Source organism: Aquarana catesbeiana, linkage group LG07, assembly GCF_042186555.1.
Source record: "Aquarana catesbeiana isolate 2022-GZ linkage group LG07, ASM4218655v1, whole genome shotgun sequence".
NCBI lineage: Eukaryota > Metazoa > Chordata > Amphibia > Anura > Ranidae > Aquarana > Aquarana catesbeiana.
The window spans coordinates 19,611,601-19,631,910 of record NC_133330.1 but is presented as its reverse complement, the minus strand read 5'-3'; the positions used below and the strand labels follow the sequence as shown (position 1 = coordinate 19,631,910).

The following is a 20,310-nucleotide window of genomic DNA, read 5'->3' as shown; positions in this document are numbered from 1 at the left end:
GAGTATTAGGGGGGCTGCTGCACACAGAATAATGCATAGAATGCACAGAATGCATGAAGATAAAAAAAACCTGGAGCCTTTACAACCACTTTAATCTCATTATAAACAACACAAAAAAAATACCATAGGATGGGGCTTCAAGCTTGTATGTAACAAATGTTATGTGAAAAAAATGACATAATTATATAAATATATCTAAATATGTATACACTATATTAGCAAAAGTATTGGGATGCCTGCCTTTACACACACATTTAATGACATTCTATGACCAGTGTAGAACAAATGTTCCATCCTTAGCCTAATGGCTGCCAAGCCAAACCCATACTCCACCCCAACCCATACTATTAAATCCCATTAATGGAAACCACACATTGAATGGAGTAAAAAATGGCCGTAGCAGCCTCTTTAATAACAAATAACCTTAATTTAACATAAGCAATAAAAAACATTAGTTAAACAAAAACCATCAGTCACTAATCGTGTTGGTCTTTGGAGGCACCACCAAACTATCGTAATGTCTCACAATGCACTGCGGTACCTTTACTATACTAGGCCTCCAGCTGCAGCAGTTGGTTCGGAGACAACACACTAACCACAGTGCACCCATTAACCTATTCCACCTAAACTGATGTTAACTGGAATACACCAGAGGAACCCATATCACCGATGGGTCCCAATCCCTTCCATATCCGAGGTTTTTCCATTTACCAGCAAAGACCAACAACCGCCAGCTGCCACGACATCCCTAATCCGCTGCTCCCACTGGGAGAACTGACCAGAACAGGGAGGGTGAGTATGAATTTGCTGCCTGCGCCCATCGAGCTCCACTGGACGCCAAGGCTGAACCACCCCTCCTTAAAGGCACTTTACCCCTCCCATCCAACGGGCTACCCCCCAATCAGGTAAGCCCTCTCTTCTCACCCCTACCAGACCTGTTCCCCTGTTCACCCCGTCATGCCTGCCCACCACTATTTTTTTTTCTCTTTCGCTCCAGGCCTTACTGTCTTAGTCCATAGGGTTCAATATTGAGTTGGCCCACCCTTTGAAGCTATAACAGCTTCAACTCTTCTGGGAAGGCTGTCCACAAGGTTTAGGAGTGTGTCTATGGGAATGTTTGACCATTCTTGCAAAAGCACATTTGTGGGGTCAGGTAGTCTCCGCTCAAATTCATTCCAAAGGTGTTCTATCAGGCTGAAATCAGGACTCCTCCACCTCAAACTCACCCATACAAGTCTTAATGGACCTCGTGCAGTCATGTTGGAACGGGAAGGGGCCATCCCCAAACTGTTTCCACAAAGTTTGGAGCATGAAATTGTCCAAAATGTCTTAGTATGCTGACGCCTTAAGAGTTCTCTTCACTGGACCTAAGGGGCCAAGCCCAACGCCTGAAAAACAACCCCCCACCATAATCCCCCCTCCACTAAATGAGTTGGACCTGTGCACAAAGCAAGGTCCATAAAGACATGGATGAGCGAGTTTGGGGTGGAGGAACTTGACTGGCCTGCACAGAGTCCTAACCTCAACCCAATAGAACACCTTTGGGATGAATTAGAGCGGAGACTGCGGGCCAGGCCCTCTCGTCCAACATCAGTGCCTGACCTCACAAATGCGCTTCTGGAAGAATGGTCAAACATTCCCGAAGACACACTCCTAAACCTTGTGGACGGCCTTCCCAGAAGAGTTGAAGCTGTGATAGCTGCAAATGACTTATGGTGGGGAGTCATAATGTTATGGCTGGTCCATTATATTTATCGTGGAAGTTCCTTACACAAAGATTTTCCCACGCAAAGGAATTCTCGGCATAACACAACCAAAATCCACATAAATACCAACTAGCAGGTACGCTGATTAAGGAAACCCATAACAGGCTGGTACCTATGGCTGATTGCAATAGTTCAACAGTCAATGTGGTGCTGCAGCTCTCTATATGTTCCACTGGGTGGCAGGAAAACATCTGAATAAAACAAAAAGAAAGAGAGAGCGCACATCCGTCCTAGAGTGATACAATTTATTAAGAACAAGAATTAGAAACTTCAACCAGTGCCCTCACATTTTGCAAAAGTTAAAGCAGGCACCCTTTTACCTGTTGCCAAATGTGAGTGCACTGGTTGAAGTTTTCTAATTCTTGTTCTTAATAAATTGTGTTACACCAGGACGGATGTGCGCTCTCTCTTTCTTTTTGTTTTACTTGGCATAACACAGAGGAACATCGTGCTTTCAGCCTCCTGGCTATAATGGTCTGCGCAGGCTTACAGTCTGTCTTCTGGCTAAGGAGTTGGCCAGCTTGGGCTGTATAGGCTCTGTGCCTATTGGAAAACTCTTTCTCTCTCAAATCGACTGTCTATAGGCCAGGAAGTCTGTCTGTCTCTTTTCACAGTGACAATGCACTAGTCTGTCACTAATAAATAAATAAATAAATAAATATATATATATATATATATATATATATATATATATATATATATAGTGGATAAAAAAACTACACACCCCTGTTAAAATGTCAGATTTCTGTGATGGAAAAATGAGACAAAGATAAATCATTCCAGAACTTTTTCCGCTTTTAATGTGACCTATAAACTGTACAGCAAAAGCCAAGGTCCACAGAGCGCTTCCAAACCATCAGAGGGATCTCATTGTTAGAAGGTATTAGTCAGGAGAAGGGTACAAAAGAATTTCCAAGGCAATAAGATATACCATGGAACACAGTGAAGACCATCATCAAATTGAGAAAATATGGCACAACAGTGACATTACCTAGAACTGGACATCCCTCCAAAATTGATGAAAAGACGAGAAGAAAACTGGCCAGGGAGGCTGCCGAGAGGCCTACAGCAACATTAAAGGAGCTGCAGGAAACCTGGCAAGTACTGGTTGTGTGGTACATGTGACAACAATCTCCCATATTCTTCATATGTCTGGGCTATGGGGTAGAATGGCAAGACAGAAGCCTTTTCTTACGGCTTCTGAAGTCTGACAAAAGCATGTGGGAAAATGTGTTCTGGTCTGATGAAACCAAGGTTGAACTTTTTGGCCATTAATTCCAAAAGATATGTTTGGCGCAAAAACAACACTGCACGTCACCAAAAGAACACCGTACCCACTGTGAAGCATGGTGGTGGCAGCATCATGCTTTGGGGCTGTTTTTCTTCAGCTGGAACAGGGGCCTTAGTCAAGGTGGAGGGAATTATGAGCAGTTCCAAATACCAGTCAATATTGGCACAAAACCTTCAGGCTTCTGCTAGAAAGCTGAACACGAAGAGGAACTTCATCTTTCGGCATGGCAACAACCCAAAGCATACATCCAAATCAACAAAGGAATGGCTGTAATAAAATTAAAAGGTGCTTCAACAAAGTATTAGTGTAAGGGTGTACACACTTGTGCAACCATTATTTTATTTTTTTAATTTTTACTTCCCTCCACCTAAAAGATTTCAGTTTGTTTTTCAACTGCGTTGTACGGTTTATAGGTCACGTTAAAGGTGGAAAAAGTTCTGAAATTATTTATCTTTGTCTCATTTTTTACATCAAAGAAACCTGACATTTTAACAGGGATGTGTAGACTTTTTATATCCACTGTATATATATATATATACACACACACAGTGAATATACAGTATACCGGGCTTGGTGCTCTGAGCCTACAGGCATTAAGGGGGAGAAATCTGTTGTCACCACAACACTCTTAACAGCTGGGAATCGGATAGAGGTAAATTGTTCAAGTTAAAGGCAAGAGTGAATCTTAGATAAATTCCTAAAACCTTTAATCTGTGTTACAAATCCTACTGAATGCTTTATATTGCAACTTAGTTGGCAGGAAGAAAAGCGGGATTACCATCTATTATCTGACTAGAAAGATGAGTATGTAGGTCAGCTTCTTCCACCACCAGATAACAGCAGAAAACACGGGATTCTTGATTTCTTCTACAGCCATACCTGGGCATCTGCCCCTTCTAGTCCACACCTAGACATTTGCACCTTCTAGTCCACACCTGGACATCTGCACACCTGGACATCTGCACCTTCTAGTTCACACCTGGACATCTGCACCTTCAAGTTCACACCTGGACATCTGCACCTTCTAGTCCACACCTGGACATCTGCACCTTCTAGTCCACACCTGGACATCTGTACCTTCTAGTTCACTCCTGGACATCTGCACCTTCTAGTCCACACCTGGACATCTGCACCTTCTAGTCCACACCTGGACATCTGCACCTTCTAGTCCACACCTGGACATCTGCACCTTCAAGTTCACACCTGGACATCTGCACCTTCTAGTCCACACCTGGACATCTGCACCTTCTAGTCCACACCTGGACATCTGTACCTTCTAGTTCACTCCTGGACATCTGCACCTTCTAGTCCACACCTGGACATCTGCACCTTCTAGTCCACACCTGGACATGTGCACCTTCTAGTCCACACCTGGACATCTGCACCTTCTACTTCACACCTGGACTCCTGCACCTTCTAGTCCACACCTGCACATCTACACCTTCTAGTCCACACCTGGACATTAGCACCTTCTAGTCCACACCAGAACATCTACCCCTCTTTTTTCACACCTGAACATCTGCCATACTACTTCACACCTGAACATCAGATCCTCTTACTACTTCACATGTGGACATCTGCCCCTCTTTCTCCACAGCTGCTCCCACTACTCCACTCCTGCCCCTACTCTGCCACGCCCGAACGTCAGCCCCTCTTACTACTCTACATCTGGACATCTGCTCCTTTTTCTCCACACTTGCTCCCACCACTCTCCACGCATGCACAACTGCCCTACTACTTCTCCACATCTTGACATCAGCCTCTCCTTCTCCACAGCTGCATATCTGTTTCTACTTCTCCACACCTGAACATCAGCCCCTCTTACTACTCCATATCTGGACATCTGTCCCTCCTACTTCCTCACACCAACATATATCCTCCTACCCTCCTACTGCACACCTGCTCCTAATACTCCACACCTGTACATCTGCTCCCACTACTCCACACACATCTGCTCCTCCTTCTCCACACCTGCACATCTACTCCTACTAGTTCACACCTGCACATCTGCCTCTACCAGTCTACGCTTGCACATCTGCTCCTACTATTTCACACCTCCAAATCTGTTCCTAATACTCCACACCTGCACATCTACTCCTACTACCTCACACCTGCACATCTACTCCTACTACCTCACACCTGCACATCTGCCCCTACTACTCCACACCTGCGCATCTACTTCTACTACTCCACATCTGCACATCTACTCCTACTACTCCACACCTGCACATCTATTTCTACTACTCCACACCTGCCTCTACTACTCCATGCTTGAACATCTACTCCTACTACTCCACACTTGCACATCTACTCCTACTACTCCACACTTGCACATCTGCTCCTCCTTCTCCACACCTGCAAATCTACTTCTGCTACTCCACACCTGCACATCTACCTCTACTAGTCCATGCCTGCACATCTATTCCTAAAACTAAACACCTGCATATCTGCCCCAACTACTCCACACCTGCCCCTCTACTCCTACTACTTCACACCTGCACATCTGCCTCTACTAGTTTACGCCTGCACACCTGCTCCTACTATTTCACACCTCCAAATCTGCTCCTAATACTCCACATCTGCACATCTACTCCTACTACCTCACACCTGCACATCTGCCCCTACTACTCCACACCTGCGCATCTACTTCTACTACTCCACATCTGCACTTCCACTCCTACTACTCCACACCTGCGCATCTACTCCTACTACTCCACACCTGCGCATCTACTTCTACTACTCCACACCTGCGCATCTATTTCTACTACTCCACACCTGCCTCTATTACTCCATGCCTGAACATCTACTCCTTCTACTCCACACCTGCACATCTGTTCCTCCTTCTCCACACCTGCACATCTACTTCTACTACTTCACAACTGCACATCTGCCTCTACTACTCCACACCTGCCCATCTACTCCTACTACTTCACATCTCCACATCTACTTCTACTACTCCACACCTGCACATCTACTCTTACTGCTCCACATCTGCACATTTACTCCTACTACTGCATACCTGCACATCTACTTCTACTACTTCACACCTGCCTCTACTATGCCATGCCTGAACATCTACTCCTACTATTCCACATCTGCACATCTGCTCATGTTACTCCACACCTGCACATCTGCCCCTACTACCCCACACCTGCACATCTACTCCTACGTCTCCACACCTGCCCATCTATTTTAATGAAAAAAAAAAAATTCTAACACACTGTGACCAGAGCAATACAATTTTACACTGTACTACTCTGGGGAAGTGATTAGGATTTTTTTTACACATTATGATTGCTTATAGCAGTGAATTTCATTGCTAAAAGCAAGCATTTTACTGAATGAAATCAATTAATTTAGTTTGTTTTCTTGTGATTAGCTGTGATTGGCCAAAGCTAATCACATGTTACAGATGGGCTGTGATTGGCCCTATCTGTACCGTGTGATCACTGTGACCAGTCACAACACAATTGTATACAATGGATGGCATGAACCATCCATTGCTTACAATTGTCATCTGATCTGCTGTGATTGGTCACAGCGATCACATGGTACTGGCAGCAGGCCGGTGCAGTGATCAGTCATTGGCTGTGGACACCCGGTGGACACAGCCGGTGACAGATCATGCTGCTGCATGGCCCCGCGAGAGCCGCGTTCTGGGAGGTTGTCATAAGACATCTGCCCAGAACAAATGTACAATGACGGCATGGCAAGGGGATTTTAGCTGTTTTAATGAATGTGGGACAGCACATTTCAGCACTGTCCGTGATAACCGTATTTGCACTAACAGTTACATTTTCAGGACAAGCTTTCAGGGCCTAGTCTCCTTCTTCTAAGGTACGATCAGTACTTCTTGGACATTGGAAGAAAGGGGTAGGCCTTAAAAGCTTGTCCTGAAAATGTAACTGGTAGTGAAGGCAAAAAAAATGATGGACAGAACCTCAATTACAATTTGGTTGAAGCAGTAAATAAGAATGGGAAGATGATGGACATGGGGGCTTGAAGTTCAGCAGCGGGTGGAATGATGGTGGGTTGTGGAGGGTTTACAGAATCCAGTTCTTGAATAGAGCAGCGCACCGAACAACCATCACTTCTCCAGCTGCTGCTTGGTGTCGTTCTTCACTGTAGTGCTCTTGTCAGAATGTCTTTTCAGGTAGATTGTATTGTATGTCTCTTGTATGTCTAGAGTCTAGACAGTGCTACAAGATGAGTTTTGTGCCACACCGCGATCTAGTGAATATTGTACTTGGCTCAGTAATCAGGGCTAAGAGCTTATTCAAGGACAGAGCAAGGGCGCTGCAATAAGCTGGACGATAAATGAACAGTAGATATAGGAAGCCATTGAGATGAGCTCACAATAGACCTTCCTGCATTGTAACCACTAGAATTACGATTCTCTGCGAGGCAAGAAATGTCTGGAGATTTTCCTTTAATATACACACTTCAATCGGCAATTGATATGTGTTATAAACGTGTCATAAGGGTGCTTCACACAGATTTTGGAGGAACAGCTGAATATGTGAGGCTTCTAGCTGCAAAGTATGTTATTCTCTCGGTATATATAATTGCACATTTCTGGTATCTCAGCTCCAAGTGATAGTTGGGTTTCCTTTAACCTAGAAAATTCAGGCTGTTCCAGTGTACGGGCAAATAATTCCAGTATTGTGTATTCTTTAAAGATTTCCACATACCCCCCCACACATTTTTTCTCCAACTCCTGCCTACCTTGTAGAGGGGTCTGAACATTTCAGATACTCAACCCCCCCAACGGATCCAGCGGTGCCATGCGGAATCCTCTAAGAATCCTGCTCGGCCCCGTGCCACCATCTTCTTATGTGACATCATCAGGAGGTTTGCCAGCTCTTCCGAGTTCAGCTTGTATGTCTATTTTCTCCACTGCAGGTGGCGCTCATCTGATGTTCTCCTGTGGTTTCCTGGGTCACTGGGGAAGCGATGTTGCCACCCCATGTGACTCTGCCAGCCATCTTGGGCCAGCAGAGCTTATTTTAGGCCCTGGCTCCCAGACTCGGCACGCTTTTTGTGAGTTGGTAGAGTAGGAACAGGTACCCCCCACCCGTTAGGGACAGCACTAGCAGTAGGGAAAGGTTCCTGAGGAGGAGGGAAAGTGTAGGGTCGCAACTCCTTTGGGCACCATCCAGGTTGGGCACAAGGCGGCCAGGCCGCATTCCACTCTCTTAACAGACCCTGTCAGTCCGATGTACGATTTCAATTTCAATACCAGTTTTCCATTGCAAACAAAAAAAGGAAAATAAACAAACAAAATTGCGTGGGTGGACAGAAACCACTTGAGTGATTGACACAGATGGGTGGTGGACACTTTGCAGTTGGATAGGTGGATAAGTCTGGCAGCAGCATTCAAGATGAACTGAAGGTAGAGGTAGGAAAACAAGGAATGAGTTGCAGTAGTCGAGGCCAGAGGTAACCAAGTAGTGAATTAGTAGCTTGGTGTTGTTTTGTTATGCATATGTCACAGAGGTGAAGGCAGCAGGGATTTGACAGTGATTGGATGTAGGGCTATAATGAGAGGTCGGGATAGCATCTAGCGCGCGCCCTGGTATGATGGAAAGGACTGATAGTTGTGCTATTGATCTTGATGGAAAAGTTGGAGGAGGGGGCATGGTGGCTGATCAATAATATGGATTTCATCTTGGAAAGACTGAATTTGAGTAAGAGGTGCGATTGATGTGGTGAGCTGAGGAGTAGAGAGATAGATTTGGGTGTTGTCAGCAAAAAGATGGTATTGTAGTGTCCAGGGAGGATGAAGACAATTTTTCACGTTGAGATGGTTATTGTCTGGATAGTTCTGGAGTTGTCCATAAAACAAAAAATAGCAGCGCACAGTACTGTGTAAGTTGATTAAAGGACTTCTCAGGTTCATAAAAGTCCACAAATAGAACCAGAGATAGAGAAAAGGTACGGGAACACACTTGGCCCTGCAGCTTCTGGCAGGGAGATCCAGCACTTGAGACACAGAGAGAAAATAGGACACAAACCTTGTGCATAGAAAGTGTATTTTATTAATAAGTTTAAAAACACAGGCAATCTGGGGATTCAGCAACAGCATAAAGCTCAACAGTCTCTAGGCGAACATGCTGCATCCTCAGCTCCATGGGTGGCCTCTTGAGAAAAGGGGTAGAGCCCCAAAACGTGTCACCTAACAACATTTCTGTAAGCACTTCTCTCCCTGAAGACATCCAGGCAACCTGGATACTTTTCATCTTTGTGCTGTTGGTTTGTCCCAAGATTGTCTATGATGTGCACTTAAATGATCACTTTGCTGCAAGTGTTTTCTTTTTTTACTTTTTATCATTAAAATTCACTTTACTACAACTGACTGATTACTTTGTTGTGACCACTATACACTACGCATGGGTACTACCAGTCACATTCTTATGCACAGCGCTATTTTTCAGTGGGAATGTGGGGGAACGTGGGGGAACGCAGCTCCGGCACCACCAGCACAGAATGTATGTACTGACAAATGGAGCTGGGGTGTGCTGGAGAGTCTGTTGATGCTGACTGCTGGGAATCTATTATAGCTGGGGGGGGGGTCTCTTGTTGCTGGATGTATCTACTGTTGCTGGTAGGGGATATTTTGTTGTTCTTGGTGGGATATTACTGGAGGGGATCCACTATTGAGGGCAGGGTCTATTGATGCTGGCTGCTAGGGAATCAATTGTTGCCAGCAGGTGTCTATTATTGCTGGGGCAGAACTATCCCTGGGGGGGAGGGTTTGTTGTTGCTGGGGGGTTTATTGTTGTTGGGAAGGATCTATTGTTGCTGGGGGGGATCTTATGATGCTGGGGACGGGGTCTATTATCATTAACCAATTCCATACAAATAATTAACACCGTAAAACGATACTTGGCACTGTATTCTCGAAAAGGTGCTCAGAGGTAGGTCAGGGGAGTAAACTAAGTAAAGTTATTCCTGCGCTACCATGTATGAGGGGGGGAGAGCGATGATACAAACAAACTGTATATGTAGACTAGGGAAGCTGCCTGCACCGGATAGGGTACACCCTGTCCCTATTAATAAATACAACACGAAAGAGAGATGTGGTGCTGCGCTAATCCTATCTAAACACTGATGTTACAATATAGAATATAAAACCAAGTGACAGTGCTATATTTCTCAAAATCACAATATCAGCAAATACTATCAAATGACTGTGCTAATAGAAACGTAAACAATATAAGCATAAAGACGTGTAAATTCACATATGACAACCAAAATGTGCAAAATAGCAAAGGTGAATCTAATTAGCAGACATAACCATAATTATTTAAAACAACTATGTAAATAATGTGCAGACCTAGTGCACAGCGCACAGACTGAAAGTGACTCGTGCAAATAGACAAAAAATAAAAAAATATAAATAAGTGACAGATGATTGCAATGTCCCAAAATCAAAGTGCATATGTGGTAGTCCTCTATAGAGGGGTGGGGTGATTAAAACAGCTGTGACACAGTGATGTTAATCCTCTTTGTGCAACACAACACACTTTTGTAAGTAGTGGCCCCTTACCTGCATGTAATGGGGTAACAGCATGGACCAATTTTAGGCATGGCGGCCTTTTTGCATGATGCAGGGGTTAAATCCTGCGGGGTACCACCGAAAGACCAGTAATGGGGGCGATGACCTTTAATCCTACCGCGCTAACCTCATTCAGGAACTCCGTCCCTCCACAGTAATGAAGGGGGTCACCAATGGGAAAGAACAAAGGAAAGTCCCACCATAGTGTAGCAAAGTTAAAGGCAAAAAGCTAGTTTATTGAAAACAACAGGTACTCACATAAAAACGCATGTAAAAATACGAGCTCGCTGCTCGTCGGAGTTAGGAACTGCTTATGCACGCAAAAGTTTGAAAACTCTGGGTCCCATGGCTGGATGTACCCGGGCTTGCCCCGGCAGATCTGGTCCTGGACAGGCTACAGAGTCCTGACCTCAACCCGATAGAACACCTTTGGGATGAATTAGAGCGGAGACTGCGAGCCAGGCCTTCCCATCCAACATCAGTGCCTGACCTCACAAATGTGCTTCTGGAAGAATGTTCAAACATTCCCATAGACACACTCCTAAACCTTGTGGACGGCCTTCCCAGAAGAGTTGAAGCTGTTATAGCTGCAAAGGGTGGGCCAACTCAATATTGAACCCTACGGACTAAGACTAGGATGCCATTAAAGTCCATGTACGTGTAAAAGGCAGGCGTCCCAATACTTTTTGGACCCATGATTCTTTATGTAAGGAGGCCTCCACCCTTTCCATGTGGAAAACATAGAAGACTTTGTCTATAAACAAAGAAATGGTGGGGGTTCTGGGTAGGTCCACTTATGTAAAATGGTTTTTCGTGCTACAAGGTATATGGCAATGAGGAGTTATTTGCATCCTCTCAAGAATTTAACACCTGGGATGTTGATTAGGCCAAAGAGTGCCCATTCAGGGGTTAGAGGTACATAGATTACTTAGTGTGTAGTTGCATAATGCACAACTGTGTTGCGGAATCGTTTGATTTTGGGACACACCCAGAAGGCATGGAATAAAGATTACATGTAAACTAAACAATGTGAGGTCATGGTATTTTGTGGCAGCCAATATATTTCCATCCACTATTGACCTCTTGGCTGTATTAAGAAAATCTTGTGCAGACCATTAAAATCCCCATACTGACTTCCCATTCTGTTCTTAGGGAAGTGCTCCACACTAAACTTAGGCAGTGTGAGAGGATAGCATTGATATTGAAGACCGAATTATAGGATGAGAACAACAGGAACGTAGGATCCTGTTTCCCCCCAACAGTCCAGGTCAGCAGAGCTGCTGTTAGAAACCATGGATCCACATATAGACAACCTGACACGGGGCCCCATACAGCCAAAGCTTCAGTTATGAATAAACCCAGTGAGTGAACGGTACCGATCACTGATTGTGTTCATTCAGGAAAGGAAGGGGCTGGTAAATATACCATATTTACCAGCCCCTTTCCCACTCTCCATCTTGAAGGATCCTATTGTGTGTTCGTAGTTGCCAATGGGAAGGAGAGGAGGAAAGTTATTTGTACTGTGAGTGAAGGGGGGGGCACACAGGGGGCCTTGGAAGCAGAGGGTATGGTGCACAGGTAGGGTGATCGTCATGGCAGGGGGGCAATTACTGGCTCTCTGCAGCAGCTGAAAGCCAATGGGAGGGAGAGGAGAAGAAGCCAGCTTTCAGCTGCTGCAGAGAGTGCCATACAGGGGATTGGTTTCCAGTAATTGCCTCCCTACCACACTGATCACCAGCCCTGCCTATATCCGATTCACCCTGCTGCCTGGGCCCTCCTGCTGGCCAGGCACCTTACAGGAGGACCAGTAGTACCCACTTATGCATGGCCCCGCCGGCCAGTAGTGCAGAACTGGCTGCAAGCATTCTAAGGCTTAATTTTGCTTTCAAGATCGACATACTTGAAAAACAAGAGAGGAAATTGCACTTATTTAGTTTTGTTCACAAAACAAACTTGTAAAGTCCTGATAAAGTTCTGTGAAGAGTCAGAAAGGAACCGCAAGCAGCTTCCATGTAGTCTGTGTAAAATGCAAAATTGTGTGTTAAAATGTCTTTTCTCTCTCTGCAGGATTGCCGGGGACACAAGCAGATCTGGATAAGAGGCGGCAAGTGTATGGACAAAACTTCATACCTCCAAAGAAGCCAAAAACTTTCTTACAGCTAGTATGGGAAGCACTACAAGATGTAACTCTGATTATCCTGGAAATAGCAGCCATTATTTCACTTGGTCTGTCCTTCTACCGACCGCCTGGAGGAGAAACCGAAGGTAAGCACTATGGGTGCTGATAGGTTTAACATGGATCTTTATGAATGATATGCAAAACACATAGCGACCAACCAAAAAATCATATTTCCTGCTAAGCGTCTGTTGATGTCTGTACTCTGGCAGTCCTAAATTCTAGGGTTCTCCAGAAGAACAGCCTGGTCCTCCACCATTTGCCATATTATTGTCCTATTGCTGTGATGAGTAGAATTACTGTATAGAGAGGTGCAGGATGTCAGAGGAGGTGAAGACAGTTTGTTTACCTGGAGACCTACAGTAGGTGAAATTTGCACACCAGGGCACTCAAATCTCTCAACAGGAAACCTAAAGTGAGAAGGAGTCGCAGCTTGTCAAACTTCCAAAAATTTTTAACATTTTGGGCCCCTTGAGTTTCAATTGTGAAGTCACCAGAGACTCTATAGCAGTCTTTCTCAACCATTTAACCCCTGAGGATCCCTTGAAATAATTTTTAGGCCTGAAGGAACCCCTACTAAAGTGCAGTAAGATATTGTTAGAGCAGGTCTGTTTGGAAAAGTGACCAATGCTGGATGTCTGGCTGCTAGGCTTATCCTCTGGCTGCAATACTGTGATCCACATGATTAAGCTCCGAGAGATGGAGCATGGCCTGGTTGCAGTCCAGGCTGAGGTTGATTAGAGGGCTCACAAGAGCCAAGACAAGCTGCCTCCCAGACCGACACTCATAACGGTGGACATTGAGGACCTACACCCCTTCTGAGAGCCTGAGCAGTTCACACATTGGGACTTTTGGGTCGTAGGCAGATTAGGAGTAACTAACTACTTTCGGACTAAAGGTATTAGGTGTTCAGTTGCACTTTAGTGTTAAAGGAGTAGTTCACCTTCTCACAAAAAATGAAAAGGTGAACTATCTCACTACATCCTCCCCACACCCCCAGTCCCCAATGTACTTATATCCTTGGATGATTATCTTCTGCCACCCATGCCAGCTGGTGTAGTGGTCTGGGCATCTGAAAAAATGCAGTACACAGTCTGGAGGCTGTGTAGCATCATAATGCTCATATTGGTCGGTGCCGGTACGCGACCACACTGACCAATGAGAATCTTTGTGAGCCATCTTTGTTCCAGGATGGCATCCATAGAGCACGGCTTTCATATGCCCGGAAAACTATGAGCATCAAAAGATGATCATTCAAGAAGGCGAGTGCAGGTGGGACTTAGGGTGTGGTTGTGAGTTAGTTTACCTTTTAATGTTTTCTGAAAAAATATGAACTAACTATTTAGGGTAAGGGCTAGGTGTTCCGTTACACTTTAGGTTTAAGGTAAAGGATTAGGTTTGCTTACACCTTTTAGGGTTAAAGTGATACTAAAGTTTTGGGGTTTTTTTTGGTTTAAAAATAACAAGCATGTTATACTTACCTGCTCTTTGCAGTAGTTTTGCACAGAGCAGCCCCGATCCTCCTCTTCTCGGGTCCCTCCCTGGCGCTCCTGGCCCCTCCCTCCTGTCGAGTAGCAGCTTGCTATGGGGGCACCCAAGCCGAGCTGCTGCTCTGTGTGTCCATTTAGACATGCAGCCGCAGCTTGTCCCCGCCCCCTCTCTCTTCCCATTGGCTCACTGACTTTGATTGACAGCCAATAGCACCTGTTGCTGTCTCAGTCAATGACAGCTGAGTTTCTCGTGCAACATCGCTGGATTGAGATGGGGCTCAGATAAGTATTAGGGGGGGGGTTGCTGCACACAGAAGGTTTTTTTTCTTAAGGCATAGAATGCCTTAAAGCGGAGTTCCACACAGAAATGGAACTTCCGCTTTTTGGAACCCTCCCCCCCTCCGGTGTCACATTTGGCACCTTTCAGGGGGGAGGGGGGTGCAGATACCTGTCAAAGACAGGTATTTGCACCCACTTCCGGCATAGACTCCCATGGGAGTCTATGCCTCTTCCCGTCCCGACCGCGCTGTCTGCTGGGAACACACAGCTCCCAGGAGAGAGCGGGGACCACTAGGGACGCGCAGCGCGACTCGCGCATGCGCAGTAGGGAACCGGGAAGTGAAGCCACAACGCTTCACTTCCTGATTCCCTCACCCAGGATGGCGGCGGCAGCTGCTGAGAACCGAGCGGGTTCTCGGCGTCCCCTGCCGACATCGCTGGACCCCGGGACAGGTAAGTGGCCATGTATTAAAAGTCAGCAGCTGCAGTATTTGTAGCTGCTGGCTTTTAATATTTTTTTTTTTTGGCGGTGTGGGTGAACCCCCACTTTAAGATAAAAAACGTTCTGACTTTGCAACCACTTTAAGGTATGGATTAGGTGTTTGGTTACACGTCAGAGCTAAGGTAAGCATTAGGTGTTGACTTACACTTAAGGGCTAAGCTAAGGGGTAGGTGTTCAGTTATACTATAGGGTTACGTTAAAGGGTTGGTATTCGGTTACACTAAAGGGTTAAGATAAAGGGTCAAGTATTCAATAACATTTTAGGGTTGGAGTAACCAGGTAGGTGTTCACTTACACTTTAAGGTTAAAGTAAGGGTTACGCCCCTTGTTGCCATAAACGTACAAATTGTAATATTCATGTGATACCTACGTAATCATGTGTATAAAAACCTTCAATTGCGTCATAAAAAAGCAGAACAGTTATTTGGAAAGATGCTGAGCGTATCTTTTGTGTCTGTTCCCTACTGCAGTAGTTATTATTAATTTGGAACCACTAATCAATATGAGGATAGGAGTTGCCTATCATCAATTTAACCAGGTCAGGTGTTTTGTTATACTTCAGGATTATGAAAAGGGTAGGTATTTGGTTACACTTTAGGGTGCAGGTAAGGGGTAGGCATTCGGTTACATGTTAGGGTTAAGGTAAGGCGTAAGTGTTTGGTTACCGGTTTGGTTTAAGGGTTCAGTTACATGCTATGGTTAAGGTAAAGGATTAGGTCTTCTGCATAGGCGTGCGTAGCCTATTGGATTAGGGTGTGCACCCCAAAACTCAAACACACACGTGTGGGTATATATATTGATATATATACATATATATATATATATATATATATATATATATATATATACAGCTATACAGACACACACTTTTAAATAAATGTAAAAACAAACATTTTGAAATGTGTTAAAACAATTTTTAATCTTTCGATACATTTTACATCTAATGGCAGAGCTGGTCAGAGGGAGAAAGTGGGGGTGAGAGAGGTGGGAGATGGGACCAGTTGGCAGTGGTGGTGGGGGGAGGGCATGGGATCAGTGGCAGTGCTGGAGAGGGGGGTGATCAGTGGCAGTGCTGGAGAAGGGGGGGTGATCAGTGGCATTGCTGGAGGGGGGGAGGTGATCAGTGGCAGTGCTAGGGGGTTGATGGGATCTGTGGCAGTTGTGGTGGGGGGTAATGGGATCAGTGGCAGTACTAGGGTGGGATGAGTGGCAGTGGTGGGGGGTGGGGATCAGTGGCAGTGCTAGGGGATTGATGGGATCAGTGGCAGTGCTGGAGAGGGGGGGTGATCAGTGGCAATGCTAGGGGGGGTGATCAGTGGCAGTGCTGGAGGGGGGGGGTGATCAGTGGCAGTGCTGGAGAAGGGGGGGGTGATCAGTGGCATTGCTGGAGGGGGGGGTGATCAGTGGCAGTGCTAGGGGGTTGATGGGATCTGTGGCAGTTGTGGTGGGGGGGTAATGGGATCAGTGGCAGTACTAGGGTGGGATGAGTGGCAGTGGTGGGGGGTGGGGATCAGTGGCAGTGCTAGGGGATTGATGGGATCAGTGGCAGTGCTGGTGGGGATGGGATCAGTGGCAGTGTTGGAAAGTTGTAGGGATCAGTGGTGTTGATGGTGGTTGTGGTGGGGGGGTAATGGGATGAGTGGCAGTACTAGGGGGAATGAGTGGAAGTGGAAGGGGGGATCAGTAGAAATGCTGGGGGGGGAGATAGAATAAGTGGCAGTGTTGAGGGGCACAAGATCAGTGGCAGCAGTGATGGAGGGGTGGGATCAGTGACAGTGCTTGATGGGGGAGATAGGATGAGTGGCAGTGCTGAGGGGCATGGCAGCAGTGTGGTGGGGGGATGGGATCGGTGGCAGCAGTGGTGGGGGATGGGATTAGTGGCAGTGCTGAGTGGGGGAGATAGGATGAGTGGCAGTGCTGGGGGGCATGGCAGCAGTGTGGTGGGGATGGATGGGATCGGTGGCAGTGCTGGGTGGGGGGATGGATGGGATCGGTGGCAGTGCTGGGTGGGGGGATGGATGGGATCGGTGGCAGTGCTGGGTGGGGGGATGGATGGGATCGGTGGCAGTGCTGGGTGGGGGAATGGATGGGATCGGTGGCAGTGCTGGGTGGGGGGATGGATGGGATCGGTGGCAATGCTGGATGGTGGGATGGATGGAATCGGTGGCAGTGCTGGGTGGGGGGATGGATGGGATCGTGGCAGTGCTGGGAGGGGGGATGGATGGGATCGGTGGCAGTGCTGGGTGGGGGGGTGGATGGGATCAGTGGCAGTGCTGGGAGGGGGGATGGATGGGATCGGTGGCGGTGCTGGGTGGGGGATGGATGGGATCGGTGGCAGTGCTGGGTGGGGGGATGGATGGGATCGGTGGCAGTGCTGGGTGGGGGATGGATAGGATCGTGGCAGTGCTGGGAGGGGGGATGGATGGGATCGGTGGCAGTGCTGGGTGGGGGGATGGATGGGATCGGTGGCAGTGCTGGGAGTGGGGATGGGTGGGATCGGTGGCGGTGCTGGGTGGGGGATGGATAGGATCGGTGGCAGTGCTGGGTGGGGGGATGGATGGGATCGGTGGCAGTGCTAGGTGGGGGATGGCTGGGATCGTGGCAGTGCTGGGAGGGGGGATGGATGGGATCGGTGGCAGTGCTGGGTGGGGGGATGGATGGGATCGGTGGCAGTGCTAGGTGGGGGATGGATGGGATCGGTGGCAGTGCTGGGAGGGGGGATGGATGGGATCGGTGGAGGTGCTGGGTGGGGGATGGATGGGATCGGTGGCAGTGCTGGGTGGGGGGATGGATGGGATCGGTGGCAATGCTGGATAGTGGGATGGATGGAATCAGTGGCACTGCTGGGTGGGGGGATGGATGGGATTGGTGACAGTGCTGGGAGGGGGGATGGATGGGATCGGTGGCAGTGCTGGGTGGGGGATGGATGGGATCGTGGCAGTGCTGGGAGGGGGGATGGATGGGATCGGTGGCAGTGCTGGGTGGGGGGATGGATGGGATCAGTGGCAGTGCTGGGAGGGGGGATGGATGGGATCGGTGGCGGTGCTGGGTGGGGGATGGATGGGATCGGTGGCAGTGCTGGGTGGGGGGATGGATGGGATCGGTGGCAGTGCTGGGTGGGGGATGGATAGGATCGTGGCAGTGCTGGGAGGGGGGATGGATGGGATCGGTGGCAGTGCTGGGTGGGGGGATGGATGGGATCGGTGGCAGTGCTGGGAGTGGGGATGGATGGGATCGGTGGTGGTGCTGGGTGGGGGATGGATGGGATCGGTGGCAGTGCTGGGTGGGGGGATGGATGGGATCGGTGGCAGTGCTAGGTGGGGGATGGCTGGGATCATGGCAGTGCTGGGAGGGGGGATGGATGGGATCGGTGGCAGTGCTGGGTGGGGGGATGGATGGGATCGGTGGCAGTGCTAGGTGGGGGATGGATGGGATCGGTGGCAGTGCTGGGAGGGGGGATGGATGGGATCGGTGGAGGTGCTGGGTGGGGGATGGATGGGATCGGTGGCAATGCTGGATAGTGGGATGGATGGAATCGGTGGCAGTGCTGGGTGGGGGGATGGATGGGATTGGTGACAGTGCTGGGAGGGGGGATGGATGGGATCGGTGGCAGTGCTGGGTGGGGGATGGATGGGATCGTGGCAGTGCTGGGGGGGGGGATGGATGGGATCGGTGGCAGTGCTGGGTGGGGGGATGAATGGGATCGGTGGCAGTGCTGGGTGGGGGATGGATGGGATCGGTGGCAGTGCTGGGAGGGGGGATGGATGGGATCGGTGGCGGTGCTGGGTGGGGGATAGATGGGTTCGGTGGAAGTGCTGGGTGGGGGGATGGATGGGATCGGTGGCAGTGCTGGATGGTGGGATGGATGGAATTGGTGGCAGTGCTGGGTGGGGGGATGGATGGGATCGGTGGCAGTGCTGGGAGGGTGGATGGATGGGATCGGTGGCGGTGCTGGGTGGGGGATGGATGGGATCGGTGGAAGTGCTGGGTGGGGGGATAGATGGGATCAGTGGCAGTGCTGGATAGTGGGATGGATGGAATCGGTGGCTGTGCTGGGTGGGGGGATGGATGGGATCGGTGACAGTGCTGGGTGGGGGGAAGGATGGGATCGGTGGCAATGCTGGATGGTGGGATGGATGGAATCGGTGGCAGTGCTGGGTGGGGGGATGGATGGGATCGGTGGAAGTGCTGGGTGGGGGGATGGATGGGATCGGTGGCAGTGCTGGATGGTGGGATGGATGGAATCGGTGGCAGTGCTGGGTGGGGGGATGGATGGGATCGGTGGCAGTGCTTGGTGGGGGGGTGGATGGGATCGGTGGTAATGCTGGATGGTAGGATGGATGGAATCGGTGGCAGTGCTGGGTGGGGGGATGGATGGGATTGGTGACAGTGCTGGGAGGGGGGATGGATGGGATCGGTGGCAGTGCTGGGTGGGGGATGGCTGGGATCATGGCAGTGCTGGGAGGGGGGATGGATGGGATCGGTGGCAGTGCTGGGTGGGGGGATGGATGGGATCGGTGGCAGTGCTAGGTGGGGGATGGATGGGATCGGTGGCAGTGCTGGGAGGGGGGATGGATGGGATCGGTGGCGGTGCTGGGTGGGGGATGGATGGGATCGGTGGAAGTGCTGGGTGGGGGGATGGATGGGATCGGTGGCAGTGCTGGATGGTGGGATGGATGGAATCATGGCAGTGCTGGGTGGGGGGATGGATGGGATCGGTGGCAGTGCTGGGTGGGGGGATGGATGGGATCGGTGGCAATGCTGGATAGTGGGATGGATGGAATCGGTGGCAGTGCTGGGTGGGGGGATGGATGGGATTGGTGACAGTGCTGGGAGGGGGGATGGATGGGATCGGTGGCAGTGCTGGGTGGGGGATGGATGGGATCGTGGCAGTGCTGGGAGGGGGGATGGATGGGATTGGTGGCAGTGCTGGGTGGGGGGATGGATGGGATCGGTGGCAGTGCTGGGTGGGGGATGGATGGGATCGGTGGCAGTGCTGGGAGGGGGGATGGATGGGATCGGTGGCGGTGCTGGGTGGGGGATGGATGGGTTCGGTGGAAGTGCTGGGTGGGGGGATGGATGGGATCGGTGGCAGTGCTGGATGGTGGGATGGATGGAATTGGTGGCAGTGCTGGGTGGGGGGATGGATGGGATCGGTGGCAGTGCTGGGAGGGTGGATGGATGGGATCGGTGGCGGTGCTGGGTGGGGGAAAGATGGGATCGGTGGAAGTGCTGGGTGGGGGGATGG

General features: G+C 49.0%; 1 protein-coding gene across 13 annotated transcripts in view; it reads left to right on the top strand.

Moving 5' to 3' along the window:
- The window catches only part of ATP2B2 (ATPase plasma membrane Ca2+ transporting 2), a 292,280-nt gene that overhangs the window by 162,815 nt on the left and 109,155 nt on the right, over nt 1-20,310 (top strand). For all 13 annotated transcript variants that reach the window (XM_073591712.1, XM_073591717.1, XM_073591711.1 and 10 more), the window contains exon 3: nt 12,683-12,880. In XM_073591712.1, the coding sequence (XP_073447813.1) occupies nt 12,683-12,880 (198 nt within the window). The remainder of the gene's footprint in view (nt 1-12,682; nt 12,881-20,310) is intronic.